General features: G+C 41.9%; 1 protein-coding gene across 1 annotated transcript; it reads right to left on the minus strand.

The window, feature by feature from the left end:
- Nucleotides 1-316: 316 nt before the first annotated feature.
- Nucleotides 317-12032, minus strand: LOC308117775 (protein FAM222A-like; the record flags this gene model as incomplete). Its single annotated transcript, XM_080476875.1, has 2 exons — nucleotides 317-1785; nucleotides 11903-12032. 2 exons carry the CDS (start codon nucleotides 12030-12032, stop codon nucleotides 317-319), a joined length of 1599 nt encoding a protein of 532 aa, XP_080333001.1.
- Between the last annotated feature and the right edge of the window lie 11534 nt (nucleotides 12033-23566).

A 23566-nucleotide genomic window follows, 5' to 3' on the forward strand; every position in this document is an offset into this window, starting at 1 on the left:
CAAAATATACACTTCTGTTGAATGGTCATTGTGATTGGTTGCTCAGCGTCAGTATGAAATGTACACCAGCAGTTATGTGTGATGGCCATTGGAGATATAAAAATAAAACGTGGAAAAGTTCAGAGGATAAACCTGTATCTTAAGTCTTGATTATCATTTACTGTTTTCAGGCTTACAGCACAAAGCCTCCTACAAATACAATACATGCACAAACTAAAAAGGCATGTCTCTGTCAAAGATGTTTAAGCTGACACTTCCATTGTCTATAAAAGGTTTTCTGTCGCCTCTGTGTCCCATTGTGTGGCAGCGCCGTGTCTTATCTGTAGACAGGGAGCTGGATGTGGGTTTGCTGCTGGTGCTCCAGCAGCTGAGGCATCCCCATGGCTTCGTACCCGCGGCCCAGCATGCGCTCTTTGATGCAGGGAGGGTGGATCTCACTGATGAGGCACTCCAGAGACTGCAGGCTGCTGCTAAGCACTGCAGTGTGGCACAGGCCCGAAGTAGCCAGCCCACAACAGAGGTTTTGGTCTGTGCTGTAGACTTGAGTATTGGGAGGAGGAAGATGAGAGTGGAGCTGTGGTTGATGGTGCTGTGGATGTTGGTGGTGGAGATGTTGGTGGAGATGGGGATGAGAGAGTCCAAAGTCTCTAGGCCTGGCTGCACATGTACCCGTTGCCAACACCTGAGACGTGTAACAGTCGCTGTTCGGGGTAACCACCAGGCCATCCCAAAGAGGAGCAAAGTACTGGCCGACAGACAGCTCGCTTTGTGCCGGGCAGTTCAGAGAGGAGCTGCTGCGCTGCTCCTGTCTGCTGCCCACACTGCCGGGATGTGGCCTGTATGACAGCTGAGATGAGCATGCCAAAGGGAGGCAGGTTTCAGGAGAATGGCCAACTCCGGTCTGTGCTGCTCTGTGCCCCTGAGCACTGCTGCTCACACTGTACATCCTCACTGCACTCTGCTGATAGGACTGCTGCTGCTGCTGCTGCTGCTGCTGCTGCTGCTGCTGCTGCTGCTGCTGCTGCTGATGCTGCTGATGCTGCTGCTGCATATGAGCTTTCTGCTGCCACACTGTGTAGTCCCCTTTCTCCAAGTACCCCGCTTTGGCTATGTCTGCACTCTGTGTAGGTAGCACTGCCCCCACGAAGGCCAGACTGCTCTGGGGCGGCAATCCCAAGATGAAGTCTGAGTCTGAATGTGCCACCGCGGCCACAGCCTGCAGCGAGGGGCTGGCGCGGGCCTCTCCCCCCAGCTGCAGGGCCTGGCTGTGGGGAACTCTGCTCATCTGCCTCATCAGGCTTTGAACTTCTGCCAGCTCAGACTGGGGGGCCAGGCTCTGGTCTCCGGAGGCTCCCCCAGCGCTAGAACAAAGTGTCTCAATGGGTACATCGGGAGGCTTACATGAGCTTGTACGATAGGCCTTATGCCCATGTCTGACTGTGTAGCCATTATTCAGAGGATTATTATATGGGCCCACAGAAGTCTGTGTGTTTCCATGTTTAGTCCTTCTACCTTCAGAGGTTTTCACCACACCTTTGACCACCACAGAGGCTTTGACAATGCCCAGTAAACCCTGGTAGCCTCCTGAGTATGGGTGGGAGTAGGGACTGTATCGTTGACCCGTTGTGTCCAAGCCATTGACCGTTTTGTTGAGTTGTTTGTGTTGTGGCACCCGGACATCAGTGGGAAAGATTTTGATGGACAGTGGGGTGTTTGCAGTTCTCTGGGCAAAAGCGTCCAACTCTGCGGGAGACGGGTACCGAGAGATCACTGCGGCCGGCTCACCTGCAGAGAACGGAGACAGAAAACAATCGTAAGTACACCAAGTATTGAGAAGAAAATCCTGTATCGTTTGTCTTCTGTAGATGTTCAAACCCAACCTTCTCTAACCTGTTTCAGAGAATAATGGCGGCCATCAACCGGTGCTATAAACCAATTTTAAGGAAGGAAGCCTCCAGCACTGTTTGATTACTGCCTAATGAAATTAATCCAGACTTAGTCTAACCCACAATCAGTTTAGTCTGGGAAATCAAAATGCTAATGGAAGAAGAGAGCAGAGCTAATTCAAACGCAATTTGTCCAAGGAGAGACCTTGCAATAAAAGCAAAAGGCTTGAATAAGAGGGTGATTCTAATATATTAATCAAACTATGCATGTCAGTTTTCATGCATTTGATACATTAGATTATTATTTCAAAGTGCTTCATAGATATTCCCACGGTGATGATAAGAAAAAACAAGTACTATCAAGAAAACAGTTGATAAAAGACAAATGAAATGGTATTAGATTGCAGTTAAAAAACCTGTAGTAAAGTACTAAATGAAAATATACACGTGATGAAAATCTGCAATTTTCTCAAGAGACATCCATCCATCTCATACAGTTTTGTTTATTTTACACTCCTTCATTGTTCCTACAAGTGAAGCAAAGTGTTTCACTTGAAGAGACCAAACAACAAAATAAAAATGGAGATTGAGCAGATCTTAGGACTCCTTTACGATAGAGGGACTGCGGGTTGTTTTGGCGTGCGGCGAGCTCTCCTCGATCTGCTGTAACTTTAGGACTACATAGTAAACATGATGCGGACACTGGTTTCTGAAAACACTGTGAACAATAACATCTCAGTGTAAATTCTCGGGACCTCAGCTCATAACTGACTGGATGTATGGTGGATTATTAAAGTCTATGCAGGACTCTTGTGGCTTTCAACTGGACTTTGATGCCTCATCCTTAATCAATTCAGACTGAAAACTATTGAACTGAGTGTGCATACAGATAGCTAGGCCATCCGTTTCTTTGATCATTTCTTTCGGACTGTTTTTATGTTTTCTCCAAAGTCTCGTTTTGCAGTTGGTTTCTTTTTTTAACAAATGTGTGACTTGCAGACCATGTCTGGCTTCCGCGGACTCCGTCGTAAGGTCTCAAACTTTGAACTCACTCATTAGCTTCGACCTATGATATTTTCTTCCACTTCATGCTCTTATAAATGTGAAGCGATTGTACTGTAAAAGCCTGAAGCCTAAACTGTGAAGGAAAAGTTGCAGATGGAAAAAGAGCAATCGTTGATCGCGCCGCTGATTGAATTGTGTGTGGGAAAGCTGACGGGACAAACTAAGATTGGATTTAAACACTATTATTCAGGCAATTTCATGGCTGCTTAACTCCCAGCGACTAAGGAAAGGTGGAAAAGGCGGCCCATTTAAAAACAATAAATCACCTGGTAGAAATTACCGGCACCTTTCAGAGTGACACTTTTATGGAATATCTGACATAAAAAGAAAAGCTGCTGAAATTAACCTAGATCACGCTGTAATTTGGTGAAAAACACAGCAGGCAAAAGAACAAGGCTGTAATCTGCAATAAAGGGCAAAAAATAAAAACAAAACACTTCATTTCATTTTCAATAACAAAACCAATTCCAGCGATGCAGGGGAGAGCTCGCTCGTTGTTCCCATTTGAAATTGATTTGGGAGTTCATTTCATTTCAGGCCTACAGTGAGCCTCCCGACTGTGAAAATGAGTCAATCTACAAGATCCATCTCATGAAAGAAATAAATTGGGTGTTTAAAATGGAGGAAAGAGGTAAGGTGGAGTGTTCAATCCATCCAGCAATCTCCCAGTGGAGCAGACGGAACAGCACCATGGTGCCAAGAGCATGAATGAATTCAGCAGAGAAATACAACAAAGCAAAACACTGCTTATTATGTATCACAGTGTAGTGCTGCTATAGAAAACAATGACATCTGGGATGTTGGAGAGGTGTTTGCACTGTATACAACATCAAAATGTGAGCTCTCTCTTCTCCAGTTTCCCATAATACCGCTCATGAAGATAGATGTAACAGGGAACACCAGCTGCAATAACAATTTCTGGCTTTTGGCTTCAAATGGAATATTCAAGCCTCGGAAAGATAAGAAGAGGAGGATCATATCCACCTGAAAGGAGCTTAGATGATTAAGAGCAATGACACATTAAAAAAAAACCCTAATAACTCCTCACACCACCACACAACAGGATTGATAGCACAACAGCCCCCCCCCCCCCCCCCCCCCCCCCCCCGTTTCTGCAGTTAAATGACAAAGACGAGATGATTTGGGGAAAAAAATAAAAAAATCAAATACGGGGATTTTCGCCGTTTCTTGGTGAGTAAAATGTCATCGCTGATCCCTGCATGCTGCGATTGGCTTGCTGTTCCACAAACACTTCAAACACTTTGAATGCTAACATGTCTTCACAGGGTGTCTGATATTGTTAGTCCAGAGATTACAGCCCTGTCAGAGCTACGGAGACACAACACAGCTGCACTTCCCACTGCGGCTGTCTTAATGTGGCACAAAAGGAAACCTCATTAGCAAACAGGAACTCTGTATTCATATATTTATCATCTGAGGGCCACTGCTGGGTGACATATGCATAAAAAAATGGATAAGGCTGGATAATTCTGACAGAAACTGCTGGAAAACATGAAGTTTAAATTGGCACCAAAAACAGCATGATCAGCAATAAAATTGTTTAAAATTACCACAACAGGTAATTGTTTCACTCTTGAGAGAGCTTATTACCAGTCAGCTGTCTGAAATAGCAGTAAACCAAGCGTCACACGGTGGTAAATTGAGCACCACATGTCATGTTTACCAACCAGCGGTGGCTTTCATAAGCATGTGGTTGCAGTAAATAAAGCAGATCATGAAGTCATTCTTCATAATGCACATTATCCCACTTCCCTTCTCTACAAGCTCAGAAGAGACTAATAGCGCCACAAAATGTGACATTTATTAATTACAATGTGGAGCTATAATGTTTCCCACCGAGCATAAACCTACTGCTGAACTCGGCCATCTCACCCAAACACTCACCGCGATGTTCTGGAACGATAGTGAGCACAATACTCAGAGCCATTTGGCTCCTAAAATTTAAGCATTTGAACTGCAGAACAAAACATACCGGCGAGTAAATTAGTCACGCTTTTAGAAGCGTCTGACTTGGAAAAGTACGACATACAAAAATAACATTTTAATCAGTTTTTGCTGCCTTTAACAGATCAGACGAATGATGTAGTACACTGAATTAATGGAGGCAAAAAGCCGAGCTCCAGTGCTTGGCGCATTATTATCTGTGACATACATCACCACAGTGTTGGGTGTTCATACAAACATCCCCAAATTGTTTATATTATAGTTAAAAACATGTTTACATAACTACTTTGAGAAGAAGACACCCCTTTTAGAGGACTTCAGACCAGATTTCTTTGGGTTGTAGTCTGTTTCAGGCAAAGCAGATGTGAAGCTGGTGTCAAATTACAAGCTCTTCGTCACGGGTGTCAGGAGCTGCCGAAAGAGAAGTTTCCTGGAAGCTGGGTAACCAGAAGGAAGTCATTTTAAAGAAGCTCAGACAGAAGGAAGGACTTCTCTCAACTGTGAGTCATGTTCGGCTGCTCACGTAGAGCAAAATAGGTCTCCTTTAATTTTCAGCCCGTTGACAATTTACATGTCAAAGCAGTTTCTTAACTTGTTGGGAAATGCAGCAAAGTGAAAGAAATTCAAAAGCATCCCATCACTGCTTATCTCTGCGGCTCCAATTTGGGGTTTTGGATTCCTTGGTGAGCAGAGACCTGAATTCCAAGTGGTTATGAGATTTAGACAGAATAGCAGAATCTCTTCGGAGATCTAACAACCGATGTTAAACAGTCCGAGGTCGTTGCTTGAAATGGTCACACCTCATTTACATTTGCAACATGCGATGAGGGATCACAGGCGGTGCGTGACAGTGAAGAATTACAAGCAAAACAGGCTGCAAAATGATGGGTCGTTCGTTGAAACTTGAATTCAAATTTTAAGACGGACAGGTAATCCTTTGCAAATTAATACAACTAATCTCAATGGACTGACAAAGCTGCGTTTCTCTGGCGGATGTTTCCCATCTTTCTGTGCTGAGTGGGACAGTAGTCACACAACAGAATCCAGAAATAAAGATAGGAAATGAAAACAAATATGAGGCTGTTCACATGACAACAGGGAAATGGCAGCTGTGTTGTGAGGTAAGGAATGGCAGGGAGATAATTAGCAGCCTGACCTTAAGCACTTAATCACCCTGAACCTGCAGAATGCACTTTGCTTCTCCCCTCAGCCCGGATAGAGAGCAGAGGCAAACTAAAAAAAAAAAAAAATAGAAAGCTCAGAAAATAACATCAGCCTCTTTTCACATGCAGCCTCGGCCAAAGCCATCATGCAGCACTCAAACATTCTTTGACCTTTTCGCATTTCCCCTACTTACATTCACACATTACAGATTGAAGGGAAATGCAAAATGCTGAAAGGCTAGTTTGTATTTTAATTTTTTCTCAAAAAAGAAAGAGGTAAAATGACAGTGACGTCTGATGCACTATAGGGGTCTGCTGGATTTGCTGCTCATGCAAAACCCGACTTCAGAATGTTTTCTCGCCTCACAGGGGCTCTACACATTAAACATGCTGCTCCACTGTTAAGGCACCAAATGAAACTGGCACGCTTTCATAGGAAACACCTAATCCTGATTTCCTCCTTTCATACAAGGGACATGCATGGGAAGAAAGAGCTGGGAGGCGGGGGCCCAATCATAAACTCTCAATCACCACTAGACCTAATTCACTGTGTGCGTGCTTCCTGTGTCCACACGTATTTGTGTTTTTATAAATATTAGCATGGAAATTATCTGAAGCAATGAAATATTGCTGTTTATTTAAATCTCACTATCACTATGGAGCATATATAAATATGCATGCTCTTTTACTACCCTTATTCCACCCACATCCAATCCCACTCAGTGCTTTCTGCCACTTTAAACAGGCTAATCTTTTTCCCGTGGTCACACTTGAAGCCCCCCCCCCCCAAGATTAGAGCAGAGACCTCATTGTTTTGGAGCAGTTTGAGTTAATCACTAATTTATGGGCAAAACAAGCCCCAGAGGCAGGGCTGAAACAGGACAAGCTCATTGCGTTTCCAAAACCACGGCTTCCAGCCATTTCATACCCAGAGGGGGAACATAAGGGAACAATTACATTGACTGCGAGATACGATTACCACATGAGATAAAGCTAAAATTTCACAATGTATTCCCCGTTAATATGCATACGTATGTTGGCATGACTTCTAGGCAAAAAAAAAAAAAAGAATAAAAATCCCACAGGTCTTTGATGTTGGGCGAAAGTCTTATCTTGAGCACTTTTGTGAGATAACATGTTTACGAGTGTCAAATCCTCAGCGGGAACATGGCACTGAGAACTGGCAGTTAATTACAGTACATCTCTTCTCAGCAGGCATAAATACTTGTTTACCACACCAATAATCCTGATATTTAAAACACTCTGGCCTACCTTAATAACCAGGGACCAAGCTCAGCACATTCCCCATTTAAAACCAATTTCTCTGTTACCATGACAACCTCCTCTATGCACCCAGTTGGCCCGATAAGCCCAGTCATTAATTGCACCATGTAATTAATTGGCCCTGCCTTCATTCATCTGTTTTGAGATGAGCTTCTGCGATCGACTATCTGCCGGTTAGACGTAGTTAACAGTTAACCAGCAGCTGCTTCTCAGTACAGAACAGGAGGGAAAACTAAACTGAAATTTATTCAGTTTATTGTTTTTTTTCCCAATATATATTAAATCATCAGCCTGTACAAAAACTTAAACCCTCGGAACAGACTCAAACACTCAGCACAGTTTAAAGCTGCAGTGATTGATTTGTGGTCATGAGAGAAGATAAATAGATTCAAAATCAGCAAAAGAGACAAGTTGATGCAGCTGTTAAATAGACGTCAGGAGGATGGAGGTTATTTAAGATGCCCTCAAGTTCTGGAGATCCATTCTGCATTTGTAGTTTCCACTCAGAATTCAATCTGACCGACTTTTAAGTTTGAACATAAAACTTTGATAGTTTTCTTTTTAAAAAGCACTGAGTACAACTATCTGATTCCAAAAAGAGTTACCTCCAAAAAAAGATAAGGAAAGAAATTCACCACTGTTTGGATTGGTATTAGTGAAAGCTTCTTAACAACAGTGTTGTTTGATAGTTCATTAGAGTAACACAGATATTAATTCAAGTATTTCAAATGAGCATTTTTCACCCAGCATATACCAAACTAGCTTCCACAGCCCTGGAAGACATTCTATATGAAAGTGCATGAGATGATACAGAATTACACCCCAAAAATGTTAATTGTTCCCATAGAAAAATTCTGTTACACAAAATGTGTCTTTGCACTAAATATGGATTAATGTGTTTACACACTCTTAATGAGTTCATGCAAACTATTATGTGTAGGTTTGTAACGGTGTTGCATTTCTGACTCATATAGAAAATGAACCCCCTAAAACAACTTATAACATTGTGTTGGTGGCACTAAAGAATAAGCAAATTGTGAGTATTACACTTACTGCAAGCAAAAAATATATCTCTAAAATATGCTCACATGTTGAAATGATCCCGCTGAACAAAATGTGTGTGCATCATAAACTTGTGTTTGGTACAAGTTATCAGAACCCAATAGAACAACAGGATTTGTCAGGGAAACCCGTGTTTAATGTGTTTATATCAAGTAGTGAAGCGTACAGAAAATTTATACTCAAGTACAAGTACCGTTACCTTGTCTAAATTGCACTCATTACAAGTTAAAGTACAGTTGTTAAAGTCATGGATTTCACTTGTATAGTGTTTTAGCAGCTCCCAAAGCACTTTGTACGGGTAATCACATTCACCCATTCATCCACCAGTAGAGACGGCAGCTCAAGTCATCCATTGGGAGGATTTGGGGAACTTGCAAAAATCTATGTGAACAGTTGGACATTTGGACACTTTGACACGGTGAGATTCAAACCTGCATCCTTAGAGGCATCTCGCCAGATCTAGACGTTTGAATATGGTTTGAAATTTGGAGAAGTGCTTTAGGATTTTAGAAGTTGATACATTGCAAGCATCCAAAAACACTGCTTGATAATTACTGTAAATGCATATTTGTGACCAGTATTTGTTGTTTGCAAATCAAAGCTTCAGATCTTCCCGCTATATTTCAGTTTTTAACACGACAGTAAAACACAGAACATGCCAACACCACACACAGTGAGTGCTCCTACGTCTCATCTCACACTAACTTCTCTATTCACCACCTTCTTCTGTAAACAGACAAATATGAAAACACAGATGCTCATTCACCCCATTTTTTTCACATGCCTCCCTCCTTCCTGGTCGGTAATCTCTACATGAAGGGCTCTCACAAAACAGAGTAACCTCGGGGTTGAACACTTAGCTATGTGTGCTCGAGCAGGCTCTGCCGAACACTTCCTTGCACCAGTGTCATTCCACATTTGTTTCTGTGCCGCTTGGCCCAGCTTGGGCAAAGTTTCCCTCTCTCAAAGCCAGCCGAGGCACAGGCCAGCAGCGTGGGAAAAAAAAAGAAAAAGAAAAAAAAAGCACTTCCAGTCTGGGCTTTCAAGCCGAGATAGCAGAGAGGAGCGCAGCTCTCATTCACTCTCATCACATAATTCCAAACACTCGTTTCTCGGAAATCTTTCACATGGGTTTGTGTGGCTGAGAGCTCTCATGGCCTGTGTGCCTTCCATTTATCGACAGCTAAAAATGGAAATGGATTTCAAAAGCGCAGCAGTGGCTAAAGACCGTCCCCATTTAACTTGATCCAGCCACGACTCATTTAATGAAGAAGCCCGGACCACACAGACTGAGCTCCCATCAGCAGTTTATTCCCTGCGGCTGAGCTTGAAATGTCAGGCTCAGAGCTGAAGGGTGCTGCACTATGCTGCACAGTCGCACTACATAAAACTCACGGGGGTGGAGGTGGGGGTGAGGGTGGGGGAGTACGAAGCCCTGCAGGTAAACAGGATGTTAAATGCATCCCTGGTTCTGCCTGAGGCAAACTAGGCCCTTCTGTTCCAACATTTAGCAGACAAGTGCTCCACTGATTCCCAATTAATATTTAATAACAAAAAGGACAAAGAGGTTTTTCACCCACGGAAATCAAGAGTTGAAGTAGATGGGAGCTAAAAAGAGAACGAGTTCTCACATTTTCACATTTGACTACGGTCTGATGCACAGCCGCTTGGCTTCAGGTAAATAAAAGAGACATAATAATTAACTACGCAATCTGTTTTTACCACCGCTGTGTTTTCACTTATCGGAGCTGATTAGGACGTGCCATATCGTGGGGGTTCGTACATGAAGCATGTTGGTGACATATCTCTGACTACTCTGTTATTCCGGCTGCACCTGTTCATTTAGCACTTCTTTTTTTTTTCTTCATAACTCTATAAACGACACAGTTTACAGCAGACTTCCGCCCAGTTCCACTCAATTTCAGCTTGAAAGCAGTCTAATTATCCTGAGGAAATGAAAACACCCACATTAATGTGCAGTTGTCACTGAAGTCTGTTCACAAGGTCAATAAACTTGAAAATAATGATGTACCTGCTATAGTTCCTATTCTTACAAAGCGTGTATTGTAGGAAAATATGCAAAGTGGAAGACTAAAGTCCCCGTCTAAGTTTGGAGGAATGATTGTGGAAAGAAAATTAAGACATCGCTTCACTAAAACCATTTTTCTGCATTTTCTTGTAAGACTGTTTGAATGGATGTACTTTATTCTCACGGTCAATGGTGAATTACCTCGCTGACTTCACTGATGAGAGCGGTGGTTTCATACCAGACTGTCTCAAAGAAAGTTTGACCCCGTTTGATCTCTGATTGTGAAAACATTACATCCTCACCAACATATAAACAAAGGAGCCTTCAAAAAAGCAATTTCAGTTTCCAAAGTATTTCTTATAATATTCTAATTTAGCTTTGGATGTGTCACTATTTGCACTAGTGAATTTTGCCACATCTCAAGGAAGACCCAGACCCCAGATTTAGACCCATAGAGAACAAACCCAGAGAACAGAAAGATTGATCAGCCATTTCAAAGCAGAAACAACCATTCTTTCATTATTCTGACACATAATTTGGCATATTTGGTAGGTTTCTTTATCCCAGATACAACAAACCCTCAAAACAGAAAAAATGAATGTACTCAATGAGTCTGCTCGATATTTTGGTTTTGCTTTCTATGATACCAACGAAAACACAGTTAATTTAAAAAATAGAAATAAATATCATGGCTAATATTCTTAACAGAGTAACACTACAGACCGAATTAAGCAATTATATTTTAAGCAGATCTCTATCTTAGAGCAGCTTTAACCCAGAAGCTATTAGGAAAAGAAAGCCCCAGAAGAGCAAATTCATTTGTGGGCACTGTGATCTCATTAGGTGGATGCTAGACTGTCCAGGAAGACTTGGACTGTGTAATTTGAACCACTGCACAAATAACGCAGACGTGAACAAGCCACATACAAAAAGCGGCATCAAACAAAGTCCTGAATCTGCAGATACGCCGTATTTAATCAGTTAATTGAAACAAATCTAATCACAAATCCCATTCCCTGGGATACCCACTCAACCTTTCTACAAATGCAGTATAATCAGTCAAGTTGAAGGTCAAACGACGCTGACATGGAGCACTTTTTGGCACAAATGCGAGCGTTGTTAGTAACTCTGTATGGGAGAGCTGATTAACTCCGTGATTTCAGAGTCCACTTTGACCTGCATTGCATTTGCACTGCGGGAGAGCACTGATTAGTGGCTCCAATTAACAGGAATCATCTTCAAGAGGTCAATGATTTGAATTCAGAAAGGTTCACATTAGCTGAAATCTCAGAGCGCCACAATAAAATGCACGTGATATATTTTTACAGTTTGAAGCAATAAAAGGCACACATGACTTTTTCCTGCGGATATTTTTGTGGAAGCTACTTTATTAAATCAACAAGAGAACCATATTGTGTGGTTGTTGGTGTAGTGTGTGACATCCTCACCTTTGCGCGGGCATGTCTGCAGCGGGGGTAGTGGCAGTAGCAATGGAGGAGGTGGAACATCGACGCTTTTGTGTGTGCAGGCCAAACGCTGCGATGACAGGTTCTGTCGTCTCTGGATACAGGCCAGCATGATAGTTCACTGGGGCTGCGCACAGCCTGGGTAAACCTGCTGGAACCAAGAGAAATAGAAACTTTTTACTCTACTGTCAACACTTTTAACACCACATCAAATACCATTTAAACAAGACTTAAGCCGGGCACAAACTGAGATGTAGACAGAGCACAGCTGATCTCGACAGGAATGTCATTTACTTTGCAGGTAACTCGTCATCACATGACAAATAAAACTTCCAGCACGAACGTTTCAGCCAAGATTCGCTGGCGACCCATCTGGCGGTTGCTTAAGCGTCTCAGATTTCACCACAGATTTCAACCTTTTGGTCACACCAGGGGAAAAGTCAAAAGGATCGTCAAAGTCGATAAAAATTAATTATCTGGAAACAGTAATGTGGAGTACAATTCATCCACTACATGCATAATGGATCATTTAAAGCTGTGACCTGCTCGAGGCATCGAAGGAGAAATCGGGGGATGATCAAAGTCATTAGGATTCATCCTTTGGGCTCCATTGCTGTCATTCCCAAATTTAATGGCAATTTACCGAATAGTCATGAAGAATATAAGAGGCACATGATAGCCTCCTGGTGGTACTCGAGGTAAACAAAAGCAGAAGGTGTCATCCTCTAGCGATCATGGATGTTTACACAAAGTTCCACAGCAATCTGTTCTATAATTGTGGGGCTGGTTCACTCCGGACCAGGGCTGTTCTCTTCCACCTTACTTCAGTGGCTTACATGACTGAAACTCAGGAAAAAAAAAAAAAAAAAAAAACTCACTTGGGCCCTTTTACCATATTAAAAATCAAGCGTCTCTCTTTGAACTGGGGAGATTGTACATTTAAGAAAGTAATATCACTTAATGATGACTCCATCTGATTCTTCTGCTCAGTTGTTGTGATAGCTCTTTCCTGTCATCAGCCTTGTTCTGTCGGTTGTGATCACACAGATAATTTACAACCCCCCCCCCCCCTTCTAGCCTCGGGCAGTGCGTTTCCATTTCTATGCAGCCCTGAGACCTTGGTTTCTTGTTCTATAAATTTATGGCGGTATTGATCAGCTGGGAGAGCCAAAAGCAGCTCGCTCCCTAAAATAGGCTGCACTGTTTGCGGAGAAAAGTAATGTCAGAGGAAATGAGAGCCGGTGTCTGAACAAGCCTGCAACTCTCCACAGCTGTGCTGATTGAAGCAATCATTCTGAGTAGAAAACCAGGCAAGGGGGGAATATTTCAGTGATAATCACAATTGACATTCTTTCTGATTACCTGGAAGAGTCAGCAGGTCTGAGTGCAAGCGCTGCAAAACTGAAAAAAGAACAACAACCTCAGGCTACCGCGAAATACTCACTGATGTGTGTGGATCCGGTGTCTTGTAGAACTTGCTGCCAATGCAAAAATAATCACCATTGTGTGGCGTATCACCAGTTGATCAATCCCTAAATATGGAAGCTCAGTATTTCATGGATAACTCAACAGTCACCAATAAAGCTTATATAAGCCTGCAGCATACAGCTGTCAGACCGCCTTTTTCTGGCTCCGTTTTAAAGTCCTTCTGGATTTTTGTTTTCATTTCTTCTTCAAGGTCCGGGGGGCAGCCGAAGCGAGTGAACTACAGAACAGAAACTGCAGTGATGGGCTGCAGAAACATGATTACCTTCGGCTCAAAAGAAAGAAAAGACAGAATGGCTTTTATTTTAGTCAGGTGCAGGAAGAAAAAAAAAAAATCCCCTCCTTCTTCCCTCTTCCTTTACCTTACCCGCTCCCCTCCTCTGCTCAACATCTGTCCCATGGTGACAAGCTTACTTCAAACTGCTCAGTGCAACCTGTCTCATCTGAACACACACATCTGAAGAGCTAAAAGGCTCAGTATGGTCGGATTCCATTTTGAAAATAAGAGCAATTTCACAACAACCCTGCCATTACCACACATTTGTCAAGAGGGAGATACTGAAAAGGCAGAAGGAACACAAGAGAGAAAAGGCATCTCCAGGGAAATGCCTTCACGAGAAGAAAATGAGACATGAATTGGAATACCTTCCATTACTGCCATAATTTGCAACTGGAAGAAAATACATCAAGGAGGGCATTATAATTCAAAGAGAGGCCGGCACTGGCTTAACGGAAAGAGAAAAAAAAAAGTTTCACTGAAAGCAGGAAAAGGAGCCAGAAATGATGCATGAAGAGCAAGTAATGATGCCTTCTTTCATGCTGCTATCTACATTCAAAATTTAAAGAGATTTTATGAAAACTTAAGCTTAAATTGCCTTCTCACTCTTCAGTACAGTTAACCTAAAAAGGGAAGAGAGATATGAGATCAAAGTGATCCCAGAATGCATAATATTATGAAGGCTACACTCTCAAGCAATTTCAGCTCTGCAGCCATCTGTTTTCCTCAGTGAGACGTTTTCTTTTTTTTTTTGTTTCACTTTCTTATAGCAGATCAGGATATTCCAGAAATGTGAGCATCGGAAGCTATACGAAAAATGAAGTATTTGTAAAAAACGATTCTCAAAGTGGCAATTATTACCATACGTCACATCAACCTTCGCAAATGAGGTTGGGGACTTTGTCATTAACGTAATGATCAGGATTACTCGCCATCAAAGCCAGTTTTCATCAACTCTCCAATCTGAAGCTAATGGGCCTTTGTGGGACACATTATGGTGGAGGTTACAATCCAGTCCGTAGTCTGGCATTCTCTAGTGTCTTACCCGTTCATGCATTCAAGGACTTCTCGAACACGCAGAACCGGAAAAAGGGCACAAAGTTTAAGCTGCCAGAATGTGTAATTCCCACCGCCCTCAGACAGCATCTACGGAGCTGATAAGCAGCGTGACGTGGTCCACTGAGAGCCTGCCATGGAGATAAAGACCTCGTGCGTTTGCAGTCCACTAACTGTCCCTCATGGTGCTGCGATAAGGATGTTTTTGGCACACAATGTTATTTTATCAAGCTTTTTTTTTCTTTTTCCCCCCTGTCATTGACAGAATGTGAATTGGTTTATTTTCTAATGACACGCCTGTGCTGGGATCGGGCGGAGGTATTTTGGTCGGGTAGAGAGCTAAAAGGGAGGCGAGGGAGAATTTAAGATTGTTAAGCAAGCAGATTACAGCTGTAATTCAAAAAACATTTCAAAAACCTGCTGATGTACAGCAGTCGACGAGAACGCGGTTCATTCAGACAATCCTCTCTATCATAATCACATTTACTTAGATGAAAAAGCTACATATGTATAATTACCAACTAAATATATTACCATGTTAGAAAAACAAACAAACCCAGAAATGATTAATGACGGGCTTTTACCTGTTTGGCTGTATGAAGCAGGAGCACAAGAATATTCATCAAAGCGGGAAACAGCCCTAAATTATACAGGCACTCAGACGAGAGCAGCTGTCTGACCTTCTGGAGTCTTTTATGACTTCGCGCAGAATCAAGGGTCATAGCTAAGATAGGAGCAAATTGCAGAAAAGAATCTCAACAAATATAAAATGCATACATAAAAAAAAATGCAAACTGCCTGTACACGCTCACACACACACACATACACAACCTCACCCTGCCACGTTCACACACCCACTCCTCCTTCCCCCAACTATCTCATCTCCTGCTCACAGTTCTCAGGATGCTCAGTTAATAATTAGATGATAATGAAAAAGGTTTAAGACAGGCACCCTTTTCACTCTTGGAGTGGATTACCATGAGTGCTATGCTAATGTTTTCTCTTCTCTCCACAGAGAAACTGCAGATGAGAGGAAGGGAAAGAACACAAAAGCTGAAAAAGAAGGTTAATTTAGGAATAAATAAATGATTAACAAAGAGCAATGGGGTATTACGGAGGAGAAAACGCTGGGTCTCTGTCTCTGAATGAAAATGATGTGGTCAATGAATAACAATCCACTTACTGTATAATTAATTGTATATTATGTATGGCTTTTATACGGTCTCACTGCAGGAACCTGTATAAGTGATGGAGACCAGACAGACAGCTTTCAATATAGACTGAATTAGACACCAGTGCTGCTGCAGCTGCTGAATTCATCTCTATACACCCATCTGCGCGCGCACACACACACACACACACACACACACACACACACACACACACACACACACACACACACACACACACACACACACGTGGACCCCCCCCCCAATCCCCTCATACATTTTTAATAGAATCTATTACTTCTGGATTAGCCGATAAGAGCTGGCCTGGTTAAATTCTATAATAGTTTACATAATTGGTATCAGAATGGCATATAAGCGAGACCTAGATTTCTCTCTTCTCATTTTCTGTAGAAGAAGTAAAAACGGGACACAGCGGTTCACATACAGGATAACCAAACAGCCCCAAGTCACTCTGCCCTACGTTGCAAGAACACTCCAGGCCTGAGGCTGATAACAATGAGCCTCATTACCATTGAGATTAACTCCTGTAAAAGGTATTACAACAGTGTTAGAAAGCATTTCCTATAAATTTTTTACGCAAACACAAAAATGTATGTAATTCATCGCTGGGCAACATTCAGACAGATGTCCGGAGCGTTCGGCTGGATGAAAATCAGGCAGCATTAATGGCTTGGTGACTGAGGGAAAAACATTAACAATACAGTTTCTCTAATGCAAAATTTGATCAGAGGCACTGTTATGGTACAATGAAGCACATCACTCTGAAAAATGCAAATAGGAAATAGCCCACTAAAAAAAAAGAAAGACACTCTTTAATAGTCTTTCAACGAGCTCAACCCTGGAATCTCATAACAGGGCAAAAGCTAATGAATAGATATAAATCAAACAGATTGATATACTCCACTGCTCTGCCGCAGCATACATTCGTCTTCCATTAAAACAAAACATCAAAATTCATTAAAAGCTTGTCAAAACTAAGAAATAAGCAATTATACATTTCTAATCAATTAACCAAGTTGTCCTCTAATGTATTATCTGATTCTGTTTAATCTGCATGTAGTTGGCTTCCACTTCCAATAGCAAGAACTTCCTTTCTGATTTCCATCTGAACTGAATTCAGTTGCAGCGGTAACATGTACTGACTTCGAATCCCAACATTAACAAAGATTTAGTGTTTTGTGTGACTATATTTCATGATCCATCTGTTTACGTCCATCAACAACAGTGAAAACATTCCCATATGCAATTTTCAACAGAACTCAAAGTTAATAATGGAGCTTTGAATTGTTTATAATGAACTTACACCAATAATTTGTACAATCGCTGCCAGCATGAAATATGTTGTTATGTGGGCTGCAGTTATGACAATCAATGAATCATTTACTTTAGAGGTAATAGAGGACAGTTCAGAGGAAAAGCAGTATGACGTGTGTATATATATTATAACCCAAACTCTATGTCTGAATTGAAACATCTAGCCTTTCTGTGTACTCACTCTTAGTAGTATTATGCTATTTGAATAACAGGGTTATGTGGAAGGAAGCAGTCTCCGAGCAAAACTGTATTTTCTGACTTTTTAAGCATGTTCAAAAATTTGGACATGGCACCAAACCTGCACAATTAAGTGTTATCTTTGAGAGCAGCCTTGATTGGGCATAGAAAGCCTTGGACTGACCCAAATCTGCCCTTGGACATGGCTGGTGCCAAGGTAAAAGAAACACACCACATGGGGTAAAGTCTGGTCAATGCCAAGGTAGCATTAGAGGGTAAACAGAGCCTTATCTTATCCTTATCCTAGTATGCACACTGAGACACATGGGTATGCAGGCCAGCCTTTTGGAAAACCTTGACTTCAAAGATAAACAGATCGTGGAAGAGTGAGCTGTAGGTTTATGAAGAGAGATAACTTGTTTTTGAAAAAGGCGCAAACTATGACATCTGTCAGCCGACTCAGGCCTGGGGAGAGTCTGGTTTTTCATTAAATCCCACGACTGCGATAAAGTTGAGTTTATGTCAGACAAACATAAACTCCTTGCGGACCCTTGTCCTCTGGCTGCTTGGTTTGCTACATTGTTAGGGGTCACTGATTCCTTCATACCATTAAATTGTTGAAGCAAACATACGACTCATTAAAAACCAAAGATAAAAATGCCGCCTATGGCTCTTATGTGGGAGACAACCTAATGAGAAGCTTTCTACCATGAAAACATTTAAAAAAAAAAAAATTTTATGAGAAAAAAAAAGAAAGTCATTTCTTTGATCTGTGGACCAACTCATGAGGTCATCATCTCAGATTTTCTTTTCAGAGCAAATGGTGACACATAGATGGTGATTAAGCACTGAACTGAGCAGCAGCTTGCAAACAAAATAATAACAATGACCTTAGCAGGCCTGCCCCCTTCGTAATAACCTCGGGGGCCCAGTCCTTAACCTTTCACCCTTAACCCTTGTCTCACTACCGCTTCATCCTATTAATGAAGACCAATTAGACAGATTTCAGAAGATGGCAGGCCGCTCATAATTACACATGACATCTCCGAGCTGATAAAAAAGGTGATTACAAAGGGTGCACAAAAGGATTGCTAAGCAACCAAGCCACTGACATTATCCTGGTAAGATGGACGAAGAGGTTGTGGCGCATATACTATCTGCCCCATCCTATCTATCAGTCCACTAACCATTGACTGATGCATGCCAGAAAATTCCCTGTACACTTTAACAGGCCGTTAATGTGATCCAGTGGATGACAAGGCAAGAAAAAGACATGACCTTAATCAGTCCTTGTACTGGCCTGGGTAATAATCTTCCAGGAAAAAGGTCACTCTCGCAGTGAGCAGTTTCCTCCATTCAAAGTAATTCGGTGGGCCCAGAGATTGAGCGAGCCTGGGGAAACTTCGCAATAAATCAGGGCTCAGCTTCGCTCCTGAGAAAGCAAAGGGAAGCAGGCAGCCAAATGACAAATCCCTTTTCTTCACAGAGTTGGAATTACTGCCGGGGTGTGATGCGAGATCAGAGGGGAAACCCCCATGGGGATACCTGCACATTGGCTGCTCATGACACAAAGCAAAGGAAAAGCCTCTCAAACAAGTTCAAGCACAGGCAGAGCACATTTCAAGCAAGCAGCCAACATTACAGCTAGTTAGTTGCGGCTCGACTATAACTGAGTACGAGGTGTTAACATGCGGCAATAAACATCCAGCGATGAGGTGATTTCCCAGCAAAGGAAGCAGATTTAAAGTAGAGCGTACAGACTTTATGATCAAAGGGAATGCACGGCTATATCTTTTTAATAATGGCACTGTAGTGAGTCGAAGCCATGATTTTAATATAGAATATAAAATGGTCCAGATGCCTATAAAAAAATAAACCCAGGGGAGTTGACTTATATTTCTCTTCAGGTCACAAAACAAACAGGGGGAGAGAAAAAAAACCCAGAAGAGGACAATAAAACACCAAATTGCAGGCTTTTCTTCTCTGCCTCTGGTGGTAAGCTGTGACATCCCATCTCTCTGGGTAATAAAGGATCTGGCACAAGCAGGGAAAAAAAAGCATGCAGGGTAGAATTTCACACCTGGCCAATAATCTATAGGAACCTCTGCTGCAGCTAACCTTCAACCTCGGCTGCCACCGGTGCAGTGAGGTGCGATGATCCCACCTCCGGCTTCTAGACAATAGAAATGGAAACCTTCTGAGGCAGCCCTGAATGACCGATAATATACTTCAAAGCACTTCCCGTATCCACTGAGATGCTGAAATATAAAGCGCCTTTCAGTGCACACAGCAGAACAAGCCTGTGTGTGTGTGGGGGGTGGGGGGGGGGGGGGTGCAGGTTTGTTATGCATATGTTTATTATTCCTCCTAATCTATGCAAATTCAGGCCTACTATTTAACATATGCAATTCAGGGACTGGCATGCCATTCAAATTAATCATTATTTATAGACGATATACATAATAAACGACCTCATAAAAGGACTCTATCCATATGATTACACGTCAGCCAATAGATACGATGTATATAGAGCTATAATAACACATGGTAAGGGCGAGTAGCTTCTATCCATTAGTGCGCACTGGGCACATTTTACCACTTTTGCGCTGTCCACCCAAAATCAATGTTGCTTATGGCACTGAAGCACCTTTTCAACCCTACATGTGTTTTGATTTACTCTTTTAGTCCCAGAGTTATAGTGCTAAAACAATTTAGTTGCAATTAAAACGGAAATCAGCTGAGAAAAAACACGGCGAACAAAACATTGCAAATCCGGAGCGCACAAACCATTCTGACTCGATTAAAGAAACAACAACATAATCAGTGTCTTACAGAGTTTTGTCTTATCATAAGGCTTGTTTATCTTTGGTTCTTCACGGCTGATTGGCTGCTCTCCTGCTCGGAAGGCGTATTTCCTCTGCAAAGGCAATCTCGCTGCCGATTACGCGTCGAGCACCAGAGACCTCGGGGGGAAACATCCATTGATCACGGCGGCTCCGTTAACGGCGCTTCCTCCACATATTGAAGAAGATTTTCAGCGAGGCGGCTTCTCCGTGCAGCCGCTCGTATCCTCTCATGTCAGCAGCACGGACCGAGCTGGGAGTGTGTGTGTGTGTATGTGTGTGATGTCGGAATGGAAATGAGTCTTCTGAGCCGATGAGACCGGCTCCGGGCCAATCAATCAGGGGCGCATTAGAATATTCCCACGGCTCGACCAATGGCAGGGAGGAGAGGGCGGCCGCTGCGGTGACGCCGAACCCGTCAAAGGAAGCATGTTTCCTATTTAACGGAAATATTTAAAGGGGAACAACGTTTACTCTGTTATCCACACCCCCCGAACATTTGCGAGTTTTGTGATGTGCCTGGCCCACCGCCTGCACGTTTGATCGATTCAAAAGAAAAGGAAATCAGGTTTTTGCATAGTTTTCCAAAGCTCAGCCAATCAGAGCTGGTTATTCATGTCCGATAGATGAAGGGTGCTGGACCAGAGTGCAATGGCTTATAAACATCTTTTAATTCCAAAACAAGCGTTTTAACGTTTTATCAAAAGTTTAAAGTAAGATTGACTGAAATAGAGGCTTTAATGTTGTGTGTGTGTGTGTGTGTGTGTGTGTGTGTGTGTGTGTGTGTGTGTGTGTGTGTGTGTGTGTGTATGTGTGTGTGTGTGTGTGTTTGTGGGTGTGTGTGCGTGTGTGTGTGTGTGTGTGTGTGTGTGTGTGTGTGTGTGTGTGTGGTGTGTGTGCGTGCGTGCGGCATCGCTTAACATAAATCAAAGTGAATTGTCACTCTTGCCTGTTGAGACTACCACTGATTTGAATCCAGTTTCTGTAAAGAGATTACATTTTCACTGATCCCAGATCCCAGGTGATTATCTATCTATCTATCTATCTATCTATCTATCTATCTATCTATCTATCTATCTATCTATCTATCTATCTATCTATCTATCTATCTATCTATCTATCTATCTATCTATCTATCTATCTATCTATCTATCTATCTATCTATACACACACACTGCAGCTGATGATTGTAATAATATTTGTTAATAATGATGTTATATATTTTACTTTTCCTTACACTATTGTCTATTCTTGTGTACTGATGCCATAGACGACACTGGCAATAAAGAACTATTCTAATTGGGTGGTGTAATGTAATGGTAGGTACACCATAACTTAAACTTTATCAATTACTAAAACAATGGATCTAAAAAAAACATTCATCTTTGTCCCAGACAAGTTTAACTATGATAATCAATGAAGTATACAAATTCAAAAATCCCCAAGGCAACAGATTTACAGACAAAATGTGGTATTTTAATATCTGCAGTAAAATGTCTTGAGATGCAAACAGTTGTGAGTCTGAACAGCACAGAGCAAATGGATTTTATGACTAATTGTGTCTGTTTGGCTGGAAATAACTCAAGATTAGAGGTTTTCACAGTTTGTACAGGAAATAATTTAGTATGCAATTTTCACAGCAGATTCAACATAATTGTTGTAAATGGCATCATAAAGTGCCCCTCTGTCAGTTAGGCCTTCCTACTTAAGTATCATATTAATGTGAATTACTTGTTAATTTACACGGTTTGCTTTGACTTTTAGATGTAAAGTTGACATAATTATCATTGTGACTGCATTTCTGGAAATAACTTTAAAATATATGCCATGAAAATAGTGTACATTGTGTGTGTGTGTGTGTGTGTGTGTGTGTGTGTGTGTGTGTGTGTGTGTGTGTGTGTGTGCGTGTGCGTGTGCGTGTGCGTGTGCGTGTGCGTGTGTGTGTGTGTGTGTCTGTGAAGATATAGCCCATGATGCCTAAGCAATTAAATCATTTTAAACCGATTCATCTAAAGCTCAACATATTAATATTGTATTTTTAAAATGGAAATATAAAACATGAAACTTAGACTGTTGTGAGACTTTGTGTCTGTATTAAAGTCATAAATCTGTTTCTCTATATTTTACTTCTTGGCGTGGGCGCACTTTAAATTACTGCATTCATCAATATAATGGCCTCCTGTCTAGTTACCCTTAAGGACACGAACTATGTGACATGCTCAGATAGAAACGACAGCATATGCTTGACTACTCATCCAGCCTAAATCTAATAATAGTTCCCTGTGGCTGCCAAAATGAACACGCTGAAAGTCTAATGGCATCACAGCATGAGTCCACTGCACTATACAGGGGAGGTAAATGTACCTGTATATGTCAATGTGTGTGTGTGTGTGTGTGTGTGTGTGTGTGTGTGTGTGTGTGTGTGTGTGTGTGTGTGTGTGTGTGTGTGTGTGTGTGTGTGTGTGTGTGTGTGTGTGTGTGTGTGTGTGTGTGTGTGTGTGTGTGTGTGTGTGTGTGTGTGAAGATATAGCTGTAGACACAACCAAGAGATTTCAACACTACAGTCTCAAATGTATGGCTTTAATAGTATAAATGAATGGTTGCATTTCTTTTAAAGCCTGCTGTGACGTCATACACGAGCTCACTGTCACATTTGGGCAACTGACTACAACCCTTGAACAGAGCCGAGCTATTATCAGTGTTATTAGAAACACCCATGCTTTTCCTATTATGACAAGCCAACATGTCATAAATGTTCCACTGTGTTAAGCACCTCTGATGAGCAACACTGTTGCTTCTGCTCTTAAAGGAGCTTTGCAGGTTATAGTAGGATGAAAGCTTGACGCCGCTCTTAAATTTGTTGTATGATTTAGATTCAGCAGGACCTTTAACTGTAGCACAAAGAGAACTGTGTAACAGTATTGCTCCAACCCAACTCTTGCATGAATGAGTACATAACATGTGGGACAGATTCTTGGCTGGGATATCTTTTAGTCCTGTCAACAGGTAAGACTGCACCTTGCCAAGAAGTAGCCCTTGAGTGAAACCACACCTCATTGTTCTCATAAAACGTCAGTTTTTCTCCAGTTACCAAATGAAATATGAAGTGACATTATCTACTGTCGATGTATACGCTCTGGGAGCATCGGCGTGCAACTTTACATGCAACGTCTATCCAGACGACAAAACTCATAGCTCCTTGGAGTGGATGTAACGTTTAACTTCCATCAGCCCAGCAAATATTTATTCAAGCATTCTTCATCTCTTAAAGCAGAACTTTGACTTTGAATGCCACATTAATTTG

Source organism: Lipophrys pholis, assembly GCF_963383615.2.
Source record: "Lipophrys pholis genome assembly, chromosome: 12".
NCBI classification, from domain to species: domain Eukaryota; kingdom Metazoa; phylum Chordata; class Actinopteri; order Blenniiformes; family Blenniidae; genus Lipophrys; species Lipophrys pholis.